The sequence below is a fragment of the Crinia signifera genome, chromosome 3 (assembly GCF_055691185.1).
Source record: "Crinia signifera chromosome 3, ASM5569118v1, whole genome shotgun sequence".
NCBI lineage: Eukaryota > Metazoa > Chordata > Amphibia > Anura > Myobatrachidae > Crinia > Crinia signifera.
The window spans coordinates 102100304-102126783 of record NC_139219.1 but is presented as its reverse complement, the minus strand read 5'-3'; the positions used below and the strand labels follow the sequence as shown (position 1 = coordinate 102126783).

Genomic DNA, 26480 nt, shown 5'->3' with positions numbered 1-26480 from the left:
GAGAACATTTGGAAAATATATGAGGTGGCTTGTCCCCTTATGATCAATTATGTGGGGTTGCACAGTTGTGCTTCTGAATGTCAGTTGCTACTAAGCCTGAAGTGCCTTGGCCATGTGCTCTCAAGCAACTAAGTAATAGAGGATGCACAAGAGGTATTCTCACCCTTCTCTTAGGGCATGCTGTGTGAGCTGCACAGGTTAGTTCTGCCAGATCAGCAACACCAGATGTAAGCACATGTGGCAGGTGCCATCAGCCTTGCATGCTGTGCACAAGGCAGCTGCGTTTAACTGTCATTTGAAGTGACTTTTAAATTTAGTAAAACATCTTATAGCCACCCTACCTCCAGGCAAAGACTCTGAAATAAATTAATTCATTCATAGAACATGACTGATCAGATCAGGTAAAAAAGGCCGTACTGAAAAATGACAGTGCTATTACACCAGTCTTTATGTAGATTTATTATACTGCAAAGGTGCACTGAACTGAACCTACATGTGCACCACCTTCAGGAGTAAAAGAAAAGAACAGTTACTAGGCAACAAGTAGACATATGAAACTAGCAAAATCTTACATTTGAGGCGCATTCTTTTTTGGGTCCTCTGTGTGGACAGTATCCTCCCCAAAATCAAACCTGTCCATAAGTTTCTGTAAAGATATAAAAATGTGTTGAGCAGAATGAATATTCCATCACCCAAAAACCAAACATTTTACAACAGTATGTGTTTATAAATGGAGTAAAATCAATATATGTGATTTTATCAATAATTTGTCAAAAATACCAACAGATAATCTTAAGCAAATAACACACAATACATCATTTTCTTGACTGTTGATAGGTAAATAGGCCAAACGTTTACATTGGAGGAATACATACTTCAACCTTTATATTGTATTACTAGTGACTCCTGAAATCGCTTCTACACAGGGTCCTGCCTAGCAAATCCCCCCCCCCCCCCCCATTATCTTCTTGCATCAGGACTCTTGGTTCCTTCCTGAAAAATGATACAACCTCTTAAGGTGGCTATACACGCTGTGATAGTAGCATGCAATGCGCGCTCCTGCAGGCATCGCATAGTACAAAAAGTGTGCTGCACATACTTTTTGTACTGCTTTCAGATCGCATTGCACGCACATTGCATGCAAAATGCATGCCATGCGAACTAGCACATAACGCATGCGATTCTCACAGCAGGTATGGGCACCTTTTCTATAGCACTGGTGGACTGTTTCTTTACTTGTTTCACTTTTAAAAGATGCAGGCACTGCTCTTCAACCTGTGGCACTGACTGGTCAGTGCAAAAAGGTACCCAAGTGTCCAGCTAAAATGACATTTTTCCACTGGCCAGTTTCAAATAGAAAATGGATGAACTCTGCCAAACTGTCCTCCTTCAGCTACCATAGAAGAGAAATTATTGTCACAGTTGTCAATTGAATAAATGACTGGGCAGATTACAGTGACACTAGTACCATTCCACTAACTGCTCCAAATATAATGGTCTTGTATGAGCTAAACCGGAGTGCCTAGAATGTAGAATTAAGTTTTCTTATGACTCTAATGAATAAACATTTCAAGTTTGGGAGTCAACAGAAAACTAACAAAACTTTGCAAGGCATAAAACATATAGTGGCACTACACCTGATTTTTTACTACACTACAATAGTCAATTAGGGTACATGCGATCTAGTTCAAAAATACCTGACTGCACATGCTTTTTTGCTTTGTGATAGGGACTACGCAAAAGCATGCATCGCATAGCAAGGCAAAACATATACAGTGCAATTTGAACTAGATGCAATGGGATTTGAACTAAAAAGTTTAAATAGCACGCGATAACCACACCATGTGTGGGCACCTTAAGATAGATGGTAGAGAGGGATCCCACGGAAATAATAAAATAAATAAAAGACACATCAGCTGTGTATGCATGGGCATTTATGTGGAGAGTTCAGCTGCTATGGGGCCCAGAACTGAGGGGCCACACTTCCAAAACATGGATACATGTGTTATATACATTATTTACCATTGGATAATACATAGAGGCACTTGTAAACTTTTGCTTTGGGGACTACAATATATCTAGTTATTCCTCTGGACCGAGCATTGCAAAGTGGTATAAAATGAACAAGAGTGCACTATATTGTTATGGCGCCGCTGATGGCTGCCTAGGAGCTGTGCAGCTCAGCCAAATATGTTCCCTGTGTGATAACTGTACTGTCTCTGCTTGTATTGTTACCTACCTGGCTGTTTCGGCGACCAGTGGCGCCGCTGATGGCTGCCTAGGCACTGTTCAGCTCGGTGGGTATGTGTTCCCTGTGTGATAACTGTACTGTCTCTGCTTAATGTTACCTACCTGGCTGTAGCAGTGACCAGTGGCGCCGCTGATGGCTGCCTAGGCGCTGTGCAACTCAGTGGGCATGTGTTCCCCACATGTAATGTCTTAATGTAATGTATGTAATGCCTTCTCCCCCCCCCCCCCTTCATCCCTGCTTGATGCTGCACTGTAAATCCACAAAAAATTCCTAGTGTGCGCAAGCATACATGGCCAATAAAGTTGATTCTATTCTATTAGGAACTATAATGTGGCACCATATGAAGTGAGGGCACTATAGTTTGTCATTATATGAAATGAGGGTACTATAATGTGGCATAATATGCACTACAGACACCTTATATCGTACTATAAATGGCAGGTGCCGTGTTGCATAATGTGTACTGGCAGTCATAATGGGCACTACTATGGTTCAAAATATAAACTAGGAGACTATGATGGGGTATAACATTAATAACCGCTGGGGAAAGATGTCTTTTTAGAAGCACTGAGACAGGGGCCCTGTTCGGATGCATCTTAAAATTTTATGCTAACAAGGCTAATAATGAAAACATTGAGCCAGGGTCAAGCCCAAGTTTCTCAAGGAAGGGGTTGAAGGAAGCATGGTATTTGAGATTGTGGCAAACCAGTATATACCCATCTGTTAAACAAGTGTACATCAATTCACAAATAATATACAGTATGTATATATGTTTAAGAATGAAAGGATACTGAAGAAGGAATTAAATAAACGCTAAGTGCCTCAAGGACAAAGGTGGAACTACAATTGATGCAGAAGGTGCAGTGCACTGGCGACCCTGAGGACTAAGGGGCCCTGTCACACTCTGCCTCCCACTGCCTTTCCATGTCACTCACTGCTGTATTGCATATGGTGAACATGGGTTGGGGTGGAGGAGGGGGGCCCAAAATATATTTTTGTACATGGGACCACAACCCACAAGCTTTGCTACTGCTCTGGGAAGTGGGAACATAAGCAGACAGAAGCAGCATTGAGCTAAGAGAGTGCAGCAGAAAGGGAGCAATGTAGAAATAACAGAAAATTGTGTGGACACTCAAGGAGATATCAGTTTTCTGCACAACCAGTGATTCGCAAATGTTTGAAGGGGCAGGGCCAATGCACAAGAGGTGGGATTAATTGCAGGGGTTACATTGCATGAAGAAGAAAAAGCTTTCAAATATATAGATATAGAAAGGGAGGAGTGGACAGATTCTCTTTTGTTAATATACACAAGTTTCTACTTGCATTTCTTAAACTACAATGTTTCAGTGTCCCCCAATATATGCTAGAGAAATAAAAGTGATTTGGTACTTGTTTTCTAGCTCGGCGCCCAGATTTCCATCTTATGCATCTTATGCCATCGCATGCCATATAGCCGCATACGATGCATGCAATGAGATTTTTAATTGCATAGGCACCCTAATGGGTGCTTACAATGTTAAATGCACCCTCACTATCAACGCAAACCTGAAGCGTGGCGAGCGCAGCGAGCCCGCGAGGGGTGGCAGTACGCGTCCTCAGACCTTTTCATACCCCCACTGTCCACGTCGGTGTGGAGTTGATTTTAGATAGTGTGGCGAGCGCAGCGAGCCCGAAGCGTGGCGAGCGCAGCGAGGGGACGCGGAATACATGTAAAGTAATATGCGTCCCCTCGCAGGGCTCGCCATGCTTCAAGCTCAGTGGCTTGCCACACTATCTAAAATCAACTCCACGCCGACGTGGATAGTGGGGGTATGAAAAGGTCGGAGGACGCGTACCGCCGCCGCTCGCCACGCTTCGGGTTGGCGTTGATAGTGGGGGGGCATTTAACATTGTAAGGACCTATCAGGGAGCTTGTACAATAAAAAATCGTATGCCATTGTATGGCATACGATGCCATACAATTTTTTATTGTACAACATCGCGTCGCATACCATCGTATACCTTATTTAGTCTTATGGTATACGATGCGATGGGCGCTGTGCTAGGAAAAAAGTACCAGTGATTTTTGTACACTGCACAATAAAATGAATGCACTGTATGCCACATACCTTACTGAGAGATACACTTTGCTCTAGTGGGTTGAACGTGTTTGATGCAGTAGCGGCAGCTGTAAGCTGTGCGGTAAGTGCTTGCAGTTGAACTACTAGGCCAGCATCTAGTGCTTGCAGAAGTGAGGGCTGGGGCTTCTGTTGCTGGACATGCAAAGACTGAACCAATTGCTGGAGCTGTAAGTTAGAAAAAAAAAAGAATGATTCATTCATGTAAGGATAACTCACATTTGAGGTTGTGAAATTGAAGTTAAAAGCAGTATATTGTAATTATATTATATTGTAAATTAGTTAAAAGTCATTACATTTATATTACATTATGTGCAGAATAGTGTACATGAGCCTACGCCCCACCCATTACAAACCACAACACAAGTGCTGTGCATCTCCAGGACTCATTAATGCTGCAACCAAATGCAATATTACTGGAATTGTGCAGCCTTGTCCATCCAGCCAAGGTTCAAACTGTTTCAGGCATATAGACAATTACAAGTGTGACAAAAAAAACACAAGACAATAGACCCAGCATGCCAACAAGGGTCAGTCCAGGATAGCAGTGGCTGTTTTGCACTCATTAGGAACCCACACGACTGAAAGATGATATATAACCAATAAATAATAAGGAATATTCATCTCATGCATTCACTTAAACGGGAGCAGGCTCTTTCAGAGAAACAGTGAAATACAAGATTATGGGGGGTATTCAATCCTGGGTCACGACTGTCGATCTGGCCCGACAGCCGTGACCTGGCCTGTTCTCGTTTTGTTCGACCGCAGATCGCCAGGTGCGTTTCAATGTCCCACTTTTTGATCGGCAAAAAGGGGGCGTGTCTGCGTAAACGGCCTTGGATTGTCGATATTCGGCCGCGATCGCGACAATTCACGGACGAAAAGCGACAAAACGGGACCGAATGCTTTTAAAGTCGGGCCCATTCTGTCAATCTGCCTCTTCAATGCTGTCGGGAAAGACAGCATTGAATAGGCGTTCACCGCTATTTCCCCCCGTCGTAAATAGTGGCCCAGATTGAATACCCCCCTATGGCTGGAGGAACATTTGTCAAAGATTGGCAACATGAGGCCCCCTCATTCACCAGATCTGTACCCAGTAGAACACATGTGAAATGCCGATCAACTTGCCATCAATGGCAGGGTTACACCACCAGAGAATATTAGGGAATTGTGGACCATTATTAAAGACATTGTGTACACCATCTGGACATTACTTCAGAGCTCGCTGAGTCCATACCTCGTTATGTTGCTGCTGAGTTATACACAGGTATATGTGCACACATATATATATATATATATATATATATATATTAGAGTCATGGTGTAGAGGTAGCACTCCAATAACCAGAAATAGCTTGCCCCGGTGCAATCCTAAGGTCTGCGTGCAGGCCAATAGATAGAGTTCTGGAGCAGTCAGCACCCACGGGACGAAATAAAGTAAATGGACACAGCGTGTCAGTTCAAACGTTTTCGATGCTCTTTAATGCATCGTCATCAGGACAATAAGTGATACAAAGTGCAAAACATTTATAGGCAAAACATAAACTCACCCCCGTGCTGACAGCCGCCCGCTATATATATATATATATATATATATATATATATATATATATATATATACATACATACATACATACATACACACACACACACGTATATGTATACATACATACATACATACACACAACTATACATATGCACACACATTTATATATGTATGGATTAGCAACTAACCTGTATTAAAAAAAACATTTAAAATGAAAAGTTTACCTGCTGTCCCTGAGGGCTTTGTAGAATCTGAGCAACTGCAGCAAGGGTATCTGTATTTGTTATCTGAGCAATCCATGGATCGGGTATGCCCGAAACTACATTCGCTGGCGTAACTGGAGTTGCTGGAGTACCTAGTAAGAAACGTTATTCAAAATTAGGTATATGTACACATACAGGGTACATAGTTAAACATGAGCAGTAGAACGGATTGTACTTAACGCGTTAAAGAGTATTTATATGTATATTTCTTTTTAAGATGAAATATTTTATTTTATAAATACTACACTGTGGTGTTGTTGGTGCTGGGATTTATTGCAGACCTGTTTCAATAGCTTAAGCTGTTGAAGTTTGCTTTATACGCCATTGATTTCAATGTTATAATGACCACAATTCATTTGGAGCAATATGAAATAAGCCAACCTTCATTATTCGAAAAGAAAGCACAATATAGGACAGTTATTATCATTTCACTGTTGGATCATAACTATTACACTATGTGAGGTTTAGCTAGGTAAAAGACCTTACCGGGATAGATAGATATTGCGATAGACAGAAATATATACGCATGGATGTATCCATGTACATTTAATCTTCTTTTACATTTAACCCTTTGAGTGCCAACATATCTGTGAGAGATGCGCAAAATATCCGCTAAAGATGCCAGCATCGCTTACATGTGTTATAAAAATTCTAATAAAAAATGGTGTGTAAAATAAATATTATATTTCCTATATATGGTAAATATTGCTGGTCATTATATTAAATAAAATTGTTTGCTTGGCAATTTTCACACCAATTTTGAAAAATTCAGTTGGCACTCAAAGGGTTATCTGTCCCTCTAGTCATGCCACTTAATAGCGCTGAGCACCTCTTTTGCAACTTTTTCCATAAAAATGTGTCTTATTTGCAAAAAAAAAAACAAACAAACATTTTAAATCAGAAGAAGCTGCATTTTGCAAATCTATTTAACGGAAAAAGTGACACGCAATGATGCCCAGCACTAGTGTCTTATGCAGCTTGATAATGACAACACCATGATGGCCACAAAAGCTTGTTCATAACCCTGCTGGATGAGTACGCATAGCCTCATGTGATCTCAACAGTCCCTTATAGGACTTGTAGTCCATTCAGGATAAAGAAAGTCGTCTTAACTCTAGCTAAGGGAGTTAGTGGGATCTGCCAATTATCTTTTTTTTTAGGTCAAGGGTAGTAACAACTGCAGGCCAAATTCTCGACTAACTCATAATCCTGAGGAAGTGGATAGCTATCAAACTATTTTATTTGAAGAACCAGTTTAGAGAAACATATACATCCAATTGGTTTGGACAAAAATACAATTGGGCATCCTTTTAACTGCCAACTCGCTCACCAAAAAGGTTAATAGAAAATAACGGTACTTATGAGTTATCCGGGCGCCCGATTTCTAAATCGGGTCGGATCGGGCACATCGCATCGCATCGCATGCGACCATCGGATGCGATGCGATGACCCGATTTTTCCATAGGAATCAATGTTAAAATGGACTGAGTCCATTTTAACATGGAATTCAATAGGAAAAAGGGGTCCTTTTCATACCCCTACTATCCAAGTGGGCATGGAGTTGGATATAAACCTGTGGCGAGCGTAGCGAGCCACCGAGCCCGAAGCGTGGCGAGCGTAGCGAGCCCCGCGAGGGGACACAGAATACCGTCGCTTCGCTCGCCACGCTTCGGGCTCGGTGGCTCGCCACAGGTTTATATCCAACTCCATGCCCACTTGGATAGTAGGGGTATGAAAAGGACCCCTTTTTCCCATTGAATTCCATGTTAAAATGGACTCAGTCCATTTTAACATTGATTCCTATGGAAAAATCGGGTCATCGCATCCGATGGTCGCATGCGATGCGATGCGATATCGCATCGCATCTGATTGTATGCCTTAACTTAAGGCATACAATCAAAAAATCGGGCGCCCAGATAACTCATAAGTACCAAAATAACTATAGTAAAGTTTTATTATTTAGGCTTGTAGTATGTAAAGTTTCTTACAACAACAGAGTAAGAGCAACATCACTAAACCTACTGGAAAATGGCACATATTCACATATACATTATTCCTCCACATTTTAAATTGTTGCTGTTCACTAAAATTTTTAAGGATGTAATTTTCAAATGCTTGTACCTAACCTTATTGACTCATTATGTATTAAAAACTGAGTATTTTAAAAATATTATATCTTACAAAACTTTGTGTAGCAACATATTCCCGAAAATATAAACAATTATCAAATAAATTGTTTATAATAATCACAGGAAAGAAAAAAAAACAATCTAAGAAATTTGACTGAACTTTGGACCCAATTCAGGGTTATAAGTAAATCAAAAAGCAAGTAACTATGGGCTTCATTTAGACCTGATCGCTGGACAAATTCGTACTTAAAATGATGCAGAACTGCAGGTGGGAGAGAGTTGGATTGGGTGAGTTATTTTGTTTCTGTGCCGTGTAAATACGGACTGGTTTATTTTTACACTGCAATTTGGATTTCAGTTTCAACACACCCCACCCAAATCTAAATCTCTTTGCACAGATTACCTGCCACACCTGCAGTGCACATGGTTTTGCCCATTTTGAGAACAATCTGAATTAGGCCCTATTGCACTGTATGTCTGGGACAAACATTGCTGCAATGCAAGGGGAACACAAACATTTATATTTATTTATTTACAGTTTCTTATATAGCGCAGCAATTTAGATTTCATGTTAAACCTACCCTGCCCTATACTAAATCTCTCTACACGTTACAACTTCCCCACATGCAGTGTGACATGGCTTTGTGCAGTTGCTTGCTTTTTTTTGCTGTACTTACAAACATTAATAATGTCCTTTGAACGACTAAGGTGGCACCTAGGCAATCAGAGTTCTTGTAACTACCTCTCTGTCATACCTTTATCTGATGCAGATTAAAAAAAAAAAAAATGTTATCCTGTTATAATAATACTGTGAAACACTGCTATGTATTAGAAATCTTGATCAACCATGGTTTAATGTTTTCTAACATTAAGGGGAAAACTTACTAAGATACACATTTTTTGTGCTAAATAAATAAGAAGTAGGCGCTGATTGGTTGCTATGGGCAACCACCTTTGGAAATTTACCTCTAACAATTTAGTTATTAGTCTTTGATATAATTTATTTGAAATCTTTCAATAAAACCAATTTTATATTAAACATAATTAAAACACGCAAGAGTAATTTTCAGAGAAACACACAAACCAAGGAGTTAAGCATTAGCACTGGGATTTGTCACGGGCAGTAAACATTTTGACTAAGAACACTAGATTAGATGCCTATTCAGTTCCCTGTTTTAAAGCTTCAAATGAAGTAAAGGTACTTGTGTACCTTCAGGGCTCCCATCGCATGCCATATGTTGTGGCATGCGATGCGATTTTCCCGTGTTTTTATGCATTGTTATAAAATCGCATGTGATCTGATGCGATGAGATGTCATTTTTCACAGAAATTATGGACATGAGTTGACATCATGTAAAATGCACCCCAAATGTCATTTTTCACACTGTACCACCCCCACTATCAACGCCAACCCGAACCGTGGCGAGCGCAGCGAGCCCGCGAGGGGCGGCGGTACGCGTCCTACGACCTTTTCATACCCTCACTATCCACGTCAGCGTGGAGTTGAGAATAGAAAGTGTGGCGAGCGCAGCGAGCCACCGAGCCCGAAGCGTGGCGAGCCCCGCGTGGGGACACGGATACCTTCACAGGTATCCGTGTCCCCTCGCGGGCTTCACAGGTATCAGTGTCCACTCGCCACGCTTCGGGCTCGCCACACTTTCTATTCTCAACTCCACGCCAACGTGGATAGTGGGGGTATGATAAGGTCGTAGGACGCGTACCGCCGCCGCTCGCCACGCTACGGGTTGGTGTTGATAGTGGGGGTGGTACAGTGTGAAAAATGACATTTGGGGTGCATTTTACATGATGTCAACTCATGTCCATAATTTCTGTGAAAAATGACATCGCATCCGATGCGATTTTTCCCTGTACGATGCACATCGTGGGAGCCGCGAAAGTACACAAGTACCGAAGTAAACAAAAAGAGTAAATTATTTCTACACTAGCTAAAGATGATTCAGTAGTCAGAAGTTGTTCAATAATGGAAAATACATTAGGATTACTGAATGTTGGGGGAAGAAGCTTGATGCTGGGCAGCTTAGCATCACCTCCCTATATCTCTGTTGTGCGTGCGAGCGATTTACTGCATTGGTTCAGCTTACTTCAATAAAGACCACTAGAAAAAGAATGTGGAATAACACCAAGGATTCCCTTACAATAGGCGTTTTTTTAAAGAGGTCACAATATTTTCCCTGTAGTCACAACATGTAAAAAAAAAAAAAACACCATCTGATGCATATGAATCAAGTTGAAACTGGAGTTACTAAAGCATAAAGCACCCTACATAAAAAATTGGAATAAGTTGGAACAAGTACCAAAACATAGAAGCACTTACCTGGTGTATTGCTAACAGTTGCTGCAGTGCTAGGTAAGACTGGTGTGAAAACAGGAGGAGGAATACCAGCAGCCATATCAAGCAGAGGTTGGATAATTTCACTCTTGAACACATTATTCTTTTGCCACAAATTTAGCACTCTTACAATTTTGCTCTGCATGAAAACATTAAATTCATATGAATTACAAAGCATGTAGAATAATGATGGACATATTTATGATCCCTGGACACATTTCCCCAAAAGCGAAGAAAAATATACAACATACATACATTGCATCAGATCACAGAGCAATGACCATTACATTATATAATATAATCCTATACACATACTATATTCTATAATAGTATACACATATTACATATAGTAACAGTAATTAAGGCTGAAAAAAGACGTTAGTCCATCGAGTTCAACCGATCTAACTTGTAACTACTACTGACTTGAGTAAGTCATATCTATAGGTGTATAGCCGTGTATATACAAAATTTTTGTAACAAAGCAACAGAACACTGCATGAATGTCCTGACACTTTACAGAGTGGTGTGGTAGCACCCATAAAGGTATCTTTATGTAAGCAAACAGGCTGGCGTACCAGTACTCACTGTGTGTAATGGAGTAAAACGTTCATAAAGGTTACTTTTTCCTCCAAAAGTATTTATTTAGATATGAAAAAAAGAACAAAATGGTAGAATCCAAATAAATCTCTTCCTCAAGATCGATCCTGAGGAAAAGATGTTCCATCTCGAAACATGTTGGGGCAGTTTACTTGCGACGCACCCGGTGAGACCAGATCGAGAATTGAATCAGACTCACCCATTGTATGCACTGTTATGTGTTTTTATATTCACATATCACCTGTGACACTTAACCACATCCTGAGATTTCTAAAATTTTGGGCGAACTACCGGGACACGAGAAAGAAAACGTATAAAGGGGGATATTTCCTATGCTTTATCTACCTGTCTAAGTCCATAAAGGGGAGTGCCCATTTGCTGGGTATTAACCACTCTCTATTTACAGTTCATCAAAGGAGATAGGCTGATCCCTTAGTGAAACGCCATGTTATCCTTCAAAACAACAAAATTACTGATTGAGACTTTGTTGCAACACTCCACAAAATTACAACTCTTATCGCTAGACTGCAGGTCAGCCGCCAGCACAGAGCAAGGCCACCCCACAGCCAGGTCCCTCCCAGCAGCCTAGCACTCGCACATCACTGGCTCCAACTGAAGGAAGCCGACCATGTGTTGGGCTGCATCGGCTTGTGTGTAAAGTCACACAGCTGCCACGGTCCTCCCTCAAGTGGCCTAGACACGCCTACATTGTTCAGACAACTAACACGAAAGGCTGCATCTCGCACCGGCAACTCCGCTGCTGTCTGGCCAGCACTACATACAGCTGTGCAAAGAATTGCGGAATTGACAAATAGCGATTTATGCACTTTTGTAGGGATATCTGAATTAGGCCCAATGGCCAGTTCTGAACTTAGGTGTATTCTGCAGGGGGCATATATGAGTTATCCTTACCTTACATTAAATGTCTGACGGATGGAAATGTGTTGTGCAACAGAGAGGGGCACATGACTGGCTGTTCAATGGTTTTCATATACAGTATATAGACAATATTTTGTATGCATTTCATTTTGTAAATGCAGACCTTTTCGAGAAATAGACATAAAGTGAATTTACCTTCTATTACAGTAAAACTAAATTCCATCCCTAGACTGTACACATGAATATTAGGTAACTATGTTTAGCAATGTTTTGCCATATAATAGTCACAATTGAGTATAAGGGCCATTCCATGAAAAGGAGTAAAAAATTTCCCATACGTGACAATGTAACAAAAATAAATCTGTATTTGTGTATATTAAATTTTCAACAAAGGTTGGCAAGTTCAATGATAGCTTTTTGAAATAGGCTGTTAGAAAAAAAAATAACACCTGCTTTTAATTTTAAATTGAGGGGAATTATCAAGAAGAAGTTTCCTTTATAAAACGGTGGTAGATTTTGCTTATCCTGTATGTGGAAACTAAATCTGTTCTAATAATAATAATAATAATAATAAAAAAGGTTAAAGCTACTTCTCAACTCTATGGAAAAATTCAAGTACATGCCGGCGGTCAGTAGATGGCGCCCAACTAAGCAATTCAAGTGCTGCTCTGCTTGGCAATGCACAGCCGCTGACAATAGCATTACTGTTATGTTGTTCCGTCATTAAGATAGGCTGATAAATAGTTTTGTGATATTGCGTTGGGTATAATGGAGGAAAAACTATTTTTCTACATAATCTATAAGCTTAGTTAGGCACTTTTAGATTTCAGCCATTTTGTTTTAACATCCATTAAAAAAAAAAAAAAAAATTCCTTGCTGCAAGTTTTTCGTTCTTATTTGCTCTATTAAAATTTGGATAAATGTCCCGTATGTAACAGTGGAATGACCCATAACTTTAGAACGTAAGCTGTCATGATCAGGGCCCTCTATCCTCATGTGCTTTTCTTAGAATACATATATCTCTGCCACCCTAATAATTGCTTCTGTGTCCTGTCTCCCCTGATGCAACTTATTTACCATGTACTTGTCTTAAATTGCATTGTACTGTAATTTGTTATTTAATTGTTTGTTTTGGATCATTTATGTATTGTAAAGAAGCCCATACACGGTGTGATAGCACCCAAGCAATTTGCATGCGATTTGCGTGCGATGCAATCCGTGGGCAGTACAAAAATATGTTCAGCACATACTTTTTGTACTGTGCGATGCGATGCCCACAGGTGCCTTTATAAGCTGCAAAACCATTGTGGCGAAATATAAAAAAACAATAATTATTATTTTGAAGTTAGAGAATAAGGGGTCTATTCATGAAGCAGTGAAAAGAGTGGAGAAGTGAGCCAGTGGAGACGTTGCCCGTGGCAACCAATCAGTTTTAAAGTAAAACTTTCCAAGTGCATTCGGTACTTGTTTCCTAGCAGGGCGCCCAGATTTCCTACGTATGCTCAGTATTTAATTTAGTTAATTTATTCACTGCACCCTGAGTGAAATCGCATCGCATGGCCCTTTTTTGTGGCGTGAGATGTGAGATGAGATGCGAGATCTCAGTAGATCATAAGGTAAAACACCTAAAACACCACCACTCTCCACATCACCCCGAAGTGTGGCGAGCGCAGTGGAAAGCGTCCTCCGACCTGGTCATACCTCCACTATTCACACCGGTGTGGAGTTGATTTTATATAGTGTGGCAAGCCCGAAGCGTGGCGAGGGGACGCGGAATACATGTTAAGTAATCCGCGTATGCTCGCCACGCATCGGGCTCGGTGGCTCATCACAATATATAAAATCAACTCCACACTGACGTGGATAGTGGGGGTATGAAAAGGTCGGAGACGCGTTCTGCCACGCTTTGGGGTGACGTGGAGAGTGGTGCTGTTTTAGGTGTTTTACCATATGAACTACTGAAATCGCATCTCACCTCACGCGATGTGCGATGCGATTTCACTCAGGGTGCAGTGAATAAATTAACTAAATTAACTACTGAGATCGCATTGCACACATCGTAAAGGGAAAAAAAGCCATGCAATGCTATGTGCGATGTGATTTCACTACGCAGAATAGCCCACTAAGCAAATAGCTTAGTGGGCGCCCTGCTAGGAAACAAGTACCGTGCATTCTATTAAATTACATGTAGCAGCTGACTGGTTGCCATGGGCAACTACTCCACTCTTTTCAATGCTACATGAATATACCCCTAAATCACTAGACCTATTGCTGAGAAGGGGTCCTTCTGAGCGATCTCTTATTTTTTTGTCTAATGCTTACACTCCATATTGCATCGTTAACGCCATCCCCCAATCCCTTCTACCGAACATGCAGGTCGATTTTAGCTATATACTTTAAACAAAGTTGAACCGCCGGACAAAAAACGGACGCATTGAATAGGTATGTCTGGAATTTTTGGCTAGCTGAAAATTATGGACAACACTGAATATCCCTCTAATTCTTCCAAGTTTGTAAAAACAGCCCTATTTATTATAGTGCACTTCAGTATGGAGAATGAAAAGCACAGAATACATAAAGCCTCAAACACTGATTCCCTGGCTTGTAGACACCGTGGTAACAGAAATATTCTATGGTATATTCTATGGTTTATATGTTTTAGATTGTTTTATTAAGTATTTATTTTAGTACATTTGTTTAGATAATTTGTTCATATCTTTATTTCAATTCTGAAAACACAGGTTAAAAACACAGCAATATCACAATGTGCAATACTAACTTTAACAAATTCAAACTCTCCAAGTGGAGTTTGTCAGGAAATTTACATAAACAGTTCAAGTTAGTGTATTGTGGGAAAAACCTTTAGAAAATGGCCGCATTGAATAGTTAATGGAATACCCCCAAAATTTTTTAAGTTTACCTAAGTTAAACAGACAGAATAGCCCCTATACCCTGGCTTTTACTCTGCATTTGAGTGCCAGGCTGTTTTGCAGGTCCCACAGCCTGACCCCTCTTTCAAGCAGAAAAGCAAATTACCGGGTCTAGCCTTTCTACCTGGTAATTTGCTGATTAACATTGTTATTTAGTGTGTGAGAAAGGGTCAACCCAGATCTAAATCCCTGGGTTTTCGACCCAGGTAAATACCTGGGAATTTCAACCCAGGTTGACCTTTTCACGCAAGAAAATGACCCGTGTTGAAAAGCAAATGACCAAATTTTCTGTGTGAAATTGGTATAAAGCAGACTGCACAATATTCCTGAAAACTATCAGCTGAACGGATATGTAATTATGTGACCTTGCACACATAGAAGACAGAGAAGGAGCCTGTGAAGAAGATTTAACAAGCACGTGCTATGGCTGGAAGGTCAGTATTCTCATTGGATCAGTTTAGAAGTGGTATTATCCTAAAATAGGCAAAGAATGGGGCAGCCCCCACCAGAAGAAGGGTCCCAATTGCAGCACTGCACCTCTAACAGGTATTGATTTTATACAGAGTATTTTACATTTGTTACTGCATATTCTGCTTCATGAGTGAAACATGGGGGGAAATTTACTAAAGGAAATTTGTAAAAAATAGGTGTATTTGTATTTAGAAATACACTTATTTTTGACATTTACTATCCCGAAAATACGGCAATTCGTATTTGTATTGATACCACATCAATACGAATACGAATTGCCGTATTTTCGGGATAGTAAATGTCAAAAATAAGTGTATTTCTAAATACAAATACACCTATTTTTTTTACAAATTTCCTTTAGCAAATTTCCCCCATGATGTCATGTATATTGCTGGTTAGTAATATAATTCTCATGGTATTTGATGGTTATCTTATCAGATGTATTTATGTTGTAATTGGGTGTAAAATACAAAACCACCTGATAAAACAGAAATGTGCTAGAATATCTGCAACCTATTGGAATTTTTTATTTAAAAAATAGGTAGATAAAAAATAGCTGACAAAAAAGTGAATGATTATTTGTTCGAATAAGGTCAAGTTTTATACAGGTCCCCAATCTAATTACTGTGGTAACCAGATAGAGTCTGTGATAAATTAGGGCTTGATTAAAATATCTGTTATCCCTCAGAACATTTAGACCACTGATGCTATTATTTACCACCACCTGCCATAGTGATGTACTGTATGTTATATTAGGTCCTTGTTTTGCAGCGCTGGACAATGTATCATAACCTTCTTCTATTATTCCTCATATAATTTTTATTTTTTTAAACAAACTAAAGGGACATCCAAATTTGTAATTATATAACACAAGTAAATATCTGGGGAATGGAGTTATGGTTGAAAGAATCGAATAGATTTGAAATCTGTACTGCGGCTGGTTCATGTTTCTGCCTGCAGCTACTCATTCCAACTGTACCAAACCACCGGCAGCTGCACAGAAATGCCAGTCACCAATAAATGCTTTATTAAGGGAGACTGACAATGCGAGTTTCTGCAATAGTCACAAGCATTATCTCCACCAACCACTACAATTATTAATTTGCTACCTTAGGTATCAACTGTCCAAAACATCTTCTGCATTGTATGTGTGTAGCACATTAAAATACAGTAAAATAAATAAAGATAATGCCAATAATGTACCTTGTCATCTGAAGCGCAGCGATATAAGTTCTGGAAAGTGTTGATTATGTTATTGCTAAACCGAGGAGCAAAAAGATCCTTATCTTGACCAAACTGATGTCTGGATTGTCGAACAATGGAGTCAATAACATACAGTCCTGGAACTTTGTATTCTGGTTTACACTGTGATGACAAAGAAAATAAATTTAGCTTTAAATATATAAATATTTAAATTTATAAAAAAAAAAAAACATTTTCCTGGTAAAACTTTTACCAACAACAACAATCTGTTTTATTTATCTTTTCCATTACAAAAAAAAAATCAATAATCAATATTTCTGCTTATTGGAAAACCATTTTAAATATGTCAAGAATGAAAGGATCCCAGAACTTATTTTTCATAGCAAAGACAATTTTCTAATTTTGTAGTGCACCCGTTTAATTGGAAAGAATCATTTGTAGGAAAGATATGGCTTTGTTTTGGTGGCATATAGGGTTAAATATATGTTTGTAAGTAAATAATGATATATTAAAAAATAAAAAAGCTGTAAATAATAGTTGTTAGCTAAAACTAAAGAGGAGCTGCTTCAATTAGATCCAGTCTGCATATTTTATAGTGCTAGCAATAAAGATAGAAATTATATTGTTGTCTCTTAAGCTGCAAAAGCAGAGCCCTCATCAGAAGAAAAGCCCATGTGACAGAACTGCAGATTAAACTTACCTTTTGTACAAACTTCTCAACACTCTGAACAACATGCTTGTAAAACTAGGGAGCAAAAACAGAACAGTTAAATATACTGTATATACATTCAGAGCAAAATATTCTAACAGAACACAGGTCATCAATTGGATAGGAGACAGAGAAAGGCAAAAAACACTGGCTGCTCTGAGATTCAGTATACAAATAAAAAAGGACTATCTTTTAAATTGCGAAAACTGTTGACTTTTCTCAGCAAACATGACAATTTTAGAAGTTTTGCAAATGGACAATTGAGTTATAAGAGAACATATTGGAAAATGTCTAATACAAAAGGTACAACACTAGGTATTATATAATTCACCCAAGAAAAAAAGAATGCATATTTTATTTATTTTATGAACCATGGTCAAGAAACTTGAAAAAGAATAGTAGTACTTTGTTTTTGCGAGTGCTAATTTCAATAAAATTGACATGCTCGATCCATACAATTTTCAGCTTCTACCATATAGGGTGAAATTCAATAATGATGATTAATTTACTATGGGCCACTGAGCACCCAGAGCTAACCGAACAGATATGCACTTAGCCCCAATAGCAGCCTGAATTTAACGAGCATTTCTTCTCAAGCCTGAAATCCCCAGTAAATGGTCAGTTGTTAAGAAGATGCTGCTTCCCTGTTAAATACATAGAACCAGGAACTTAACCTGGATTCTCATTGATTCAGGTTTATAAGTAAAGAAACAAACAAGTACCTTTGTGTCTCGAACAACCCATGTTGCCATGCAAAGGGAGCATACAATTATATTTTGTGTGTGCCGGGTAGCCCAGAAATATAGCTTTATTTTTACACTGGCAATTGAAATCTCTCTGCACGTTACATCTGCCCCATCTGCAGTGCAACATGGTTTGCCCAGTTGCTTTTTTGGCATTACTTGTGAACATGATTCAGAGGCAGAATCATCTGTTAATGCCTGATAATTAATTTACCCGGGGAGAATTTGAGAGAGGCCAATTCATTTCCCCTCATAAAAAAAAAAAAAAATATGTTCCCTGAAACTTAAAATAATATTTATTCCTGCTAGGTTATTAGTGGGTTGTCTGTGGTTTCCATCGTCATTTGGACAGCTGTAGTATACTAAAATTCATAACATTTTACACCAAAAGCCCAATGACCGTGAGAAATGAAAGTGATATACAAAACATATACGGGCATGTTTTAGCATATTCATATTGGCAATATTAATACAATACAACCACTGTTTCCATTTGCTAAATTGGTTATCCTCAAAGAGTGAACATTAGGTGAGCCAACCTCATTTCACAGATTTACAAAGCTCAGTATAAATAAAAAACTAGGCTGAAGGACAGAACATAGTAATGTGTTTTATCTTACAAAGTGTGGGCAAAGCACAGGCATTTTATCATTCAGGAACATACAGCAAAACATATAGTACACCACATTACCTTTATGGCTTTAATTGCAGCCTTGGTGATCTGTGTCATTTTAGCCTTGGAGATGGGAGGCTTGTAGTCATTGAGCGAGTACAACTGTGAAGACAAAGTCAAACAAATTTTATAAAAATCCACTACTTCTACCTCAGTTTCCAGTGTAGTAAAGATCTTGGGCTTTTCCAATGTGGGGGAATATGAAAAAATTACTTAATTCCTCCAACAATGCTCCATGTTTGGGGCTAAAGTAGTGACTAATTCCTTTAACAAATATTGGAAAATATGGCTGATATCTACAAACAGAATGCCAGGTAATGCAGGGGAACAAATCTATACAATTATCCTTACCTGTAGCTAAATTTAAAATGTATACTTTACAGGGCAAATACTGAGGGGTCAATCCAAATGTCTGAAATGCAACTCATTGCGGCAATGTGCACGACAGCCAGAATTTGCACAAAAATGCTCACCCCGTAGAGCAAATTTGTGTGAGTCAGTCAAAGGGTACAAATTTATGTGCTGTTGTCGCTGTTGAAACACCATGGCAATACTATATTGCACCCTTCACAAACAATAGGATTGACCCCCAAATCTGGAAGTATGTTTCAAGTTTTATAAGTAACATACCCCAACTGTGTAAATCTCAGCATAAAGCTGGATACACACCCAATATCAGCTGAACGGCTCAATAATAGTATTAGGTCAGTGGTTCCCAAACTGTGTGCCGTGGCACCCTGGTGTGCCTTAGGGGACTTGTGGGGTACCCTGGGTTTGTGGTCCATGACCAATTCAAGTTATTTATGTCCAATATAATAGACAAATTGTGGACAGACAGAAATGAATCCTGTCCATTACCACATAACTGATCTTAAGTATGAGATATAAACACAATTTATTGGGATTCAGTATGAAATCCCGGCGGTCGGGATCCCGGCGTTCAAAATCCCGACAGCCGAAATCCCGACAAGGGGGGACGTGGATCGCCCCCCCCCCCTTGCGGGCTCGCTGCGCTCGCCACGCAGCGGGCCCGGTGCCTCGCTACGCTAATTTGGTCTCCCCTCAAGGGGTGTCGTGGACACCCACGGAGGGTAAAAGGGTCAGGATTTCGGCGGTCGGGATTCTGAACGCCGGGATCCTGACTGCCGGGATTTTAACTGCATCCCATTTATTTAACTTAATATTTGTTTCTGACTTTCTTAGTGATAAACCTCTAGCCTAGCGGTGACAGGAAAGATTTCTGGTGCTTCGGGGTGCCATGATTAAAAAAGTCTGGGAACCCCTGGTATAGGTGTGCATGGTTGGATTGGGATATGACATATATGTGCAGTTAATATGTTGACCTTCCATAGAAAAATGTACATGTTATTTCTAGATTATTGTGTGCTAGGGTCTCCAGTCCTCGAGAGCTACCAACAGTTCATGTTTTCCAAACAACCTAGCTGCTGAAAATATGCACTCATTACTCACTAACACATATTTATGGGGGTATTTAATGTGAGGGTCACGGCAGTCGAGCTTGCTTGTCGCTTCCCGGCCGTTCTCGGCAGAACAAACCCGACAGCTAGTGATGTCGGGCTCGTTCTGCAGAGATACCCTGCTTAATGCTGTCAGGGAAGACAGCATTGAATAGGGACCGACGGGAGATGGCTGTTATAAATGCATTACATGTGCTACATGTAAATTTTTAGACCCAGGGTTTACTTTTAAACATCCACACAATAATACCGAATTTCGACACATTGTTACGTGTGCCACAAAATTTGTAGTGTACATGATAACCTGCTCCTGTAATTTATGTTACATAGGTCAAACAACAAGGATGTTCAAAAAAAGAATGGCTGCACACAGATCATCCATGAAAAAAGCACTGACTGGAAATTCCACAGACCAGCCAGTTGCTCTACACTTTAAAGAAGCAAAACATACTTTTAAAGATTTAAAGCAGTGGTTCCCAAACTGTGTGCCTAGGCTCCCTGGGGTGCCTTGGGTTGGTGGACCAGGATCAATTCATATTATTTATGGTCAATGTAACAGGCAGAACCAGTGCTGGTGGCTGCCAATCATAATATATGTGGACAAACAGGAGCAAATCCTGTCCCTCACCACATAACTGTGACATATAAACACAATGCACTTAATTAAAAAAAAAAAATTCTACATTTCTCAATAAGAAACATTTGGCCTAGGGGTGCCTTGAAAACATTTTGATGCTCTAGAGCGCCGTGATTCAAAAAAGTTTTGGAACCCCTGATTTAACGTATATATACGATAAATCGATCATATCCCCGTTCTAACAAGAGGAGACAGGGGTAAAATGCTGATACAACGGGAAACCAGTTGAATTCATGTTTTAAACACTATGGCACCTTACGGTTTGAATGAGAAAGCATAATTAAATTGTATTTTTTAATAAAATATACAGCAACCCTTGTTTCAGTTATGTTAGTATTAAGTCCGGAATGCTTACATCAGTAGAGGAGCCATAAAGTTAACAGTCCCCTTTTTCATCCGTTTAAATACTAATTTTTCATAATTATAAATTAGTTACGGAGATTCCATCATTTATGCTCATTAAACAGTATAGCCATTCAAATTACCGTAGATGCTTTTTAAGTTGTACCTGCTCATTGCATGTATATGCAATTGTTTTTTTTTATACAGTTCAAATTTGTTCAGTTTCTCATTTTTTTATGCAATTTCAATGGGTTTGATTATGTGGTAACCATACTATACTTAATGATTCCGGTGTCTTTAATGATATTATACATTTTTTCAATGATTAGATTGTATGGAACTTTTTTCCCAGGATCATTATAGTTGTCTCTATCGATTTTTCTATCAAGCTAAAACATAGCTATTGATTCCATTATTAGATTGTGCGGGCCTTATTCCGTTGAGCCCACTATTGCATATTTCTGGAGAATATCACGCCCTTTGGGGATGTAATTGGACTTAAATTATGAATGTGTTTAAATTCAATATTTACAAACGGCTCTATACTCATGTTTTGCTAATTTGTGTGTAGCTTCTATTGAACAATCGTCTTCTGGGTATCATTGAGAAATTTACTCTGGATACTTTTTTCAGAATAACATAGGTATGTGTTCTCATTATTCACCTAATTCTACTCCTTCTCATACTGGTGATCCTATCCAATATGGGTTTAATGGTGACACCTCTGTTTGTAGTCCATTGTTGTCTTTTCCTTCTCCGAAACCTTTTTTGCTCCCATGTCTATCTGCAAATTTTTTTTGGAATGTTCATTTCATTTTTTGTACTATGATTCACAGTTGTATCAATTGTTCTACTGCCCCTGATGAAGTCATGAACATGACGAAACGCGTTGGGCCTTCCGTTCTGAACTGATCAACCCACCAGTGTTGTTGATCCAATTGTGATTATATGCATTAATTCACCAGAGTTGTACATTTTTGTGATTACTTGTAACTGCTACACCCAAATGGGTGACTTATGTTAAATTTTAATTGTGGTTGTAATAAATACGATTCTTTTATTGAAATTGACGTGTTACTCTAGCGCCCTCTGAAATCCCACTCTTTTTCATATATATATATATATACACACACACACACACACACATCAGGCATGATGGCAACAGATTGTATTTGATACATTTCTCACTAAGAAGAATGAAATTGAAGCGAGTGCTGGCAGAGAATGCTCCAGCCCTCCGGAACGCGGCGAATGTGCAGCAAATCCTAAACAGGATTCTCTGCACATGCCGAAAAAGGGCATTGAATACTGCCCTTTGTTGAAATGTTATTGAATCAATTGCTAACAAGGATAACTAAATCAGTACATTTATGGCCAGCAAAATAGTACAAGCAATTTACTACGCCAGAATGGGAAACAGAAGTAACAGACAGAAATCTACATTTCAATAAGTGGAAAATATCATCTTGAAGAATAAAAGTTAAGGTCCCCATACACTATGCGATTTGGTCCCGATTTCACCCGATTCAGATGGATCGGGCAGTGAAATCGGGCCAAATCGCAGGTATAGACACCCAGTCGGACCGGCTGCACATAAGATTTGCAAAATCTTATGTGCAGCCGGGCAGGGGACACAGAGGCGGCGGACGCCGGTGAGGGAGACGGGCAAGGGGGTGGGGACGCTGGCGAGGGAGATGGGCAGGGGGACACCGGTGAAGGAGTCGGGCAGGATGAGCCGGAGCAGGGAGCTGTCAATGCTCCGTTCGGTGGAGGGAGCAGGGGACACTGCTAGTAGTGCAGAGGCAGCGGACGCTGCGGGGGACACAGAGGTGGCAGTAACGTAGAGGCGGGCAGGGGGAGCCGGAAGCTGTCAGCGCTGGAAAAAAAACCCCCCATACAATGAATGGGCAGCCAGTGATTGGCTGAACGCTCTTTCAGCCAGTCAGCAATTGGCTGAGAGAGAGAGCGCTCAGCCAATCACAGGCTGCCCATTCATTGTATGGGCTTTTTAGTTTTTTTAAGTACTGACAGCTCCCGGCTCCCCCTGCCCGGCTCTCTGTTACTGCCGCCTCTGTGTCACTGTCCCCCACAGCGTCCACTGCCTCTGCGCTACTAGCAGCGCCCCGCCCCTAGCCACCTCGCAGCATCCCCCGTCCGCCACCTCGATTTCCGCCGCCCCCCTGCTCCCTCTACCTTGCAGTTCCCCAGGAGTTGCAAATGATACATCGCATGCGGTGTATCATTTGCAAAACTTGGCACATCAAGTGCCTAATCGTGTGGCCCCCTCCCGGGGAGCAGCAGGGGGAAACCAGGTCTGACTTGTCCTTAGGGGGCCTTTAGAATACAGACTAAATCAATATTAAGGATTTCCTCTGACCAGCATTAAATAAGTCTTCCTGTGAATTACAAATTAACAACTGGAATACAAGTTCCTGCTGAACACAATTATCTATAAATACGTCCAGTGGAGTGCATATTGATAGAGGGTACACATGGTGACATATGCTCTATTATTCTATTCGATTCTGCTTATAAAAGCAACATTTTATAGAAACCAAATGCACATCGAATGCTTTTACTAGCATTCAATGCAGATTCGATCCCAATGCGCACTCCCATGTAGTGGAAATCGAATAGAAAAAAGTCTTGGCAGGCAAGACTAACTAGTGGCAATCTAATGTAGATAGTGCCAATGTAATGTGTTCACTGCTGCATTTGATTCAGATTTGATTTCAATCTCCTGCCTGAAGGAGCAAAAACAATGAGATTGAATTGAAACCGGATAGCAAATAGATTGGAAAATAGTGAAATCGAAAAGGAATAGAAAACACTTCAAAACATATTGAATAGGCCAAATCTAATCGGAATCTAACCATGTGTATGCACTATAAGATGTTCTGTGCATTATAATGACCATCCCATGGATTAAAACTACAGATATACATCCCATGAAATTCCCAAGTAATACAACTACAGGCGTAGATTCCATGGAGTACAATACTTTTTTTTTTTTATTATTATTAATTAATAGTTCTGAATAAAACAAATGACTGAATAAGGTTTTGTATCAATAAAAGTTCATTCAATAACAAGATTTTAGGGATCATTGATGCGGCAGATTTAAAAAAAAAATTTTTAACACTGCGCTGAGCTCCTCTAAAAAGAAGTAAAGGAAAAGAGTCCCGTACTACAGCTTACTACCGCCTGCAGTAGACTGAGGAGGGAAGTGACGTCACCCGCCGGCCGGAATCTCAGCTGCAGCCGCAAATTATACCAGCGGCGGCTAGCCAGCACCCCACCTCTAGGTAGGGAAAGCTTAGAACATCACAATCCTCCAAATTCTCGGTTAAGGAGCTATATACATTGTACACTTTTTCTCCCACAGGTGTCACTCATCTCATATATTTTCATTTCATTTTTTTATTTTATTTTTTAATATATATAGAAAAAAGTTTGGTCTGGTACATCCACAAATTCAGCATATTCACCGCAGGTGCCAGCACAACACAGAAGCATATGTAGAAAGGATGCAGCAGGGAATCAGTCAGCAATTCTGCAAGGGACCAGCCTGCCCCCTCCACCTCCTCGTGCAACCAAGAGGTTTCTGATGACACCTTTTGCGGTACAGTAAGTAGACCCCCAGTGTAGAAACACTGGGGGTTGGAGGAGGTCCACAGCGGCGCAGGAAGGAGGTACCAGGAGATATATCGGATCTGAAACATCGTGGGTGCTAAAAAGCACCCACGATGTGCCCATGATGGGTCAGATTCAGATATATCAGTTGTTCAGCAGGTCCGACGCCCTGATCCGATCTGATGCGCACGGGATCGCGCATCAGATCAGATCAGATGTCAAACACATGCGATTTTCGACCGATTTCAACCGATTTTTCGGCCCAAGGGGCCGAAATTGGGTGAAATCGGCTGAAAATCGCATAGTGTATGGGGGCCTTTAGGTGTCACTACTATTAAATGCTAAGGGTGCGATGTACCATTGCCACAGCATTTAAATGCATTGTATTTTTCCTATTTAACTGTAGGAGGGAAAATGGTTCACAGGAATTTCTACAGAAATCAAACTTTTTTTTGTATCCCCAAAGCAAGGATACAGGATCGCCTTGGACTCCTCTTATGACTAATTAAGCAACTGGAAACTTCCAATTAATGAATAAGTCCATTCCTACTGAAGCAGTGTCCTCCTCTAGCCTGTTGCGGTCAGGTCTTCTGTAGCTGCAGTGTGTGCATGAGATCCCAGTGAACCCAGGTAGGTGTGTGTGTGATCCCCACATCTGTTCGGTAGCAGCAGGGAGAACTACAACTCCCAGCACTCTAACCACCCCTTTCCCTTCCCAGCATCCTCCTCCACAATGGAAAGTTGGAGGGGAGATGACCAGAAGCTGCCAGAGGACAAAGGTTTCGGACTTTAATTTTTTTCATCCCTCAAGAATTTTGGCCACTAAAACCCTTGTGGGTCCCTCTAAGCTTCTTTTGCAGGGTGCCGTGCCCTTCCTGTTTTTAAAACCTCAAAATTCCCCCTTCTCTTTTTGTGTTTGGCACTGTGTGCCCTTACGCTGCTCCCTATCGCATTGGCATACAGATGAGAACGTTAGGTGTGTGCCATCATCTGTAATAGATATTATGGTGTATGCCATCATGTTTAATGGGTATTATGGTGTGTGGTATAATGTGTAAGAGGCATTACAGCGTGTGTCATAATAACAGAGTATGACCATGTTTAATGACCGTAATCCTAGTGCAGTGTGCAATTCAATATAGGTTTGTTTATAATGTAAATTTCTAATACAAAATGTGCCCTCCCGATTGAAAAAAAGTGCCCTTCCTTGTGGTCAGCACCCTGCCCTAAAAAAGAGTGAACACTAAAAAAAGCTGCAACCATTTAAAAAACAACAACACAATGGGCAGTATTCAATGTAGAAAATTCTCTGTGCATGGCGAGAGATTTTTTCTCTCGCCATGCACTCTCCGTGTTCCGGAGCCTCCTGCTCCCACTATTCAACGTATTTAAGACTCGCCGCCACTCGCGGCGAGTCTTAACCCCTGCAGCGGACGAGCGTCCGCGGCAGGGAGCTGACAGGGAGCCGTGGGACGGTGGCATCCAGGGAGATTAAAGTCTCCCTGGATGCCCCAGAACATATGTGGAGG

At 40.4% G+C, this 26480-nt stretch overlaps 1 protein-coding gene across 4 annotated transcripts in view; it reads right to left on the bottom strand.

Moving 5' to 3' along the window:
- SCAF8 (SR-related CTD associated factor 8) overlaps window positions 1-26480 on the bottom strand; it is a 179323-nt gene that overhangs the window by 116297 nt on the left and 36546 nt on the right. For all 4 annotated transcript variants that reach the window (XR_014471640.1, XM_083176309.1, XM_083176308.1 and 1 more), the window contains 7 exons: window positions 18880-18963; window positions 17437-17481; window positions 16737-16898; window positions 10642-10795; window positions 6139-6269; window positions 4360-4536; window positions 573-646 (listed from right to left, as the gene is read on the bottom strand). Coding sequence is in view for 3 of the 4 variants with exons in the window: in XM_083176309.1 (XP_083032435.1) it covers window positions 573-646; window positions 4360-4536; window positions 6139-6269; window positions 10642-10795; window positions 16737-16898; window positions 17437-17481; window positions 18880-18963 (827 nt within the window). In the remaining variant the exon portion in view is untranslated. The remainder of the gene's footprint in view (window positions 1-572; window positions 647-4359; window positions 4537-6138; window positions 6270-10641; window positions 10796-16736; window positions 16899-17436; window positions 17482-18879; window positions 18964-26480) is intronic.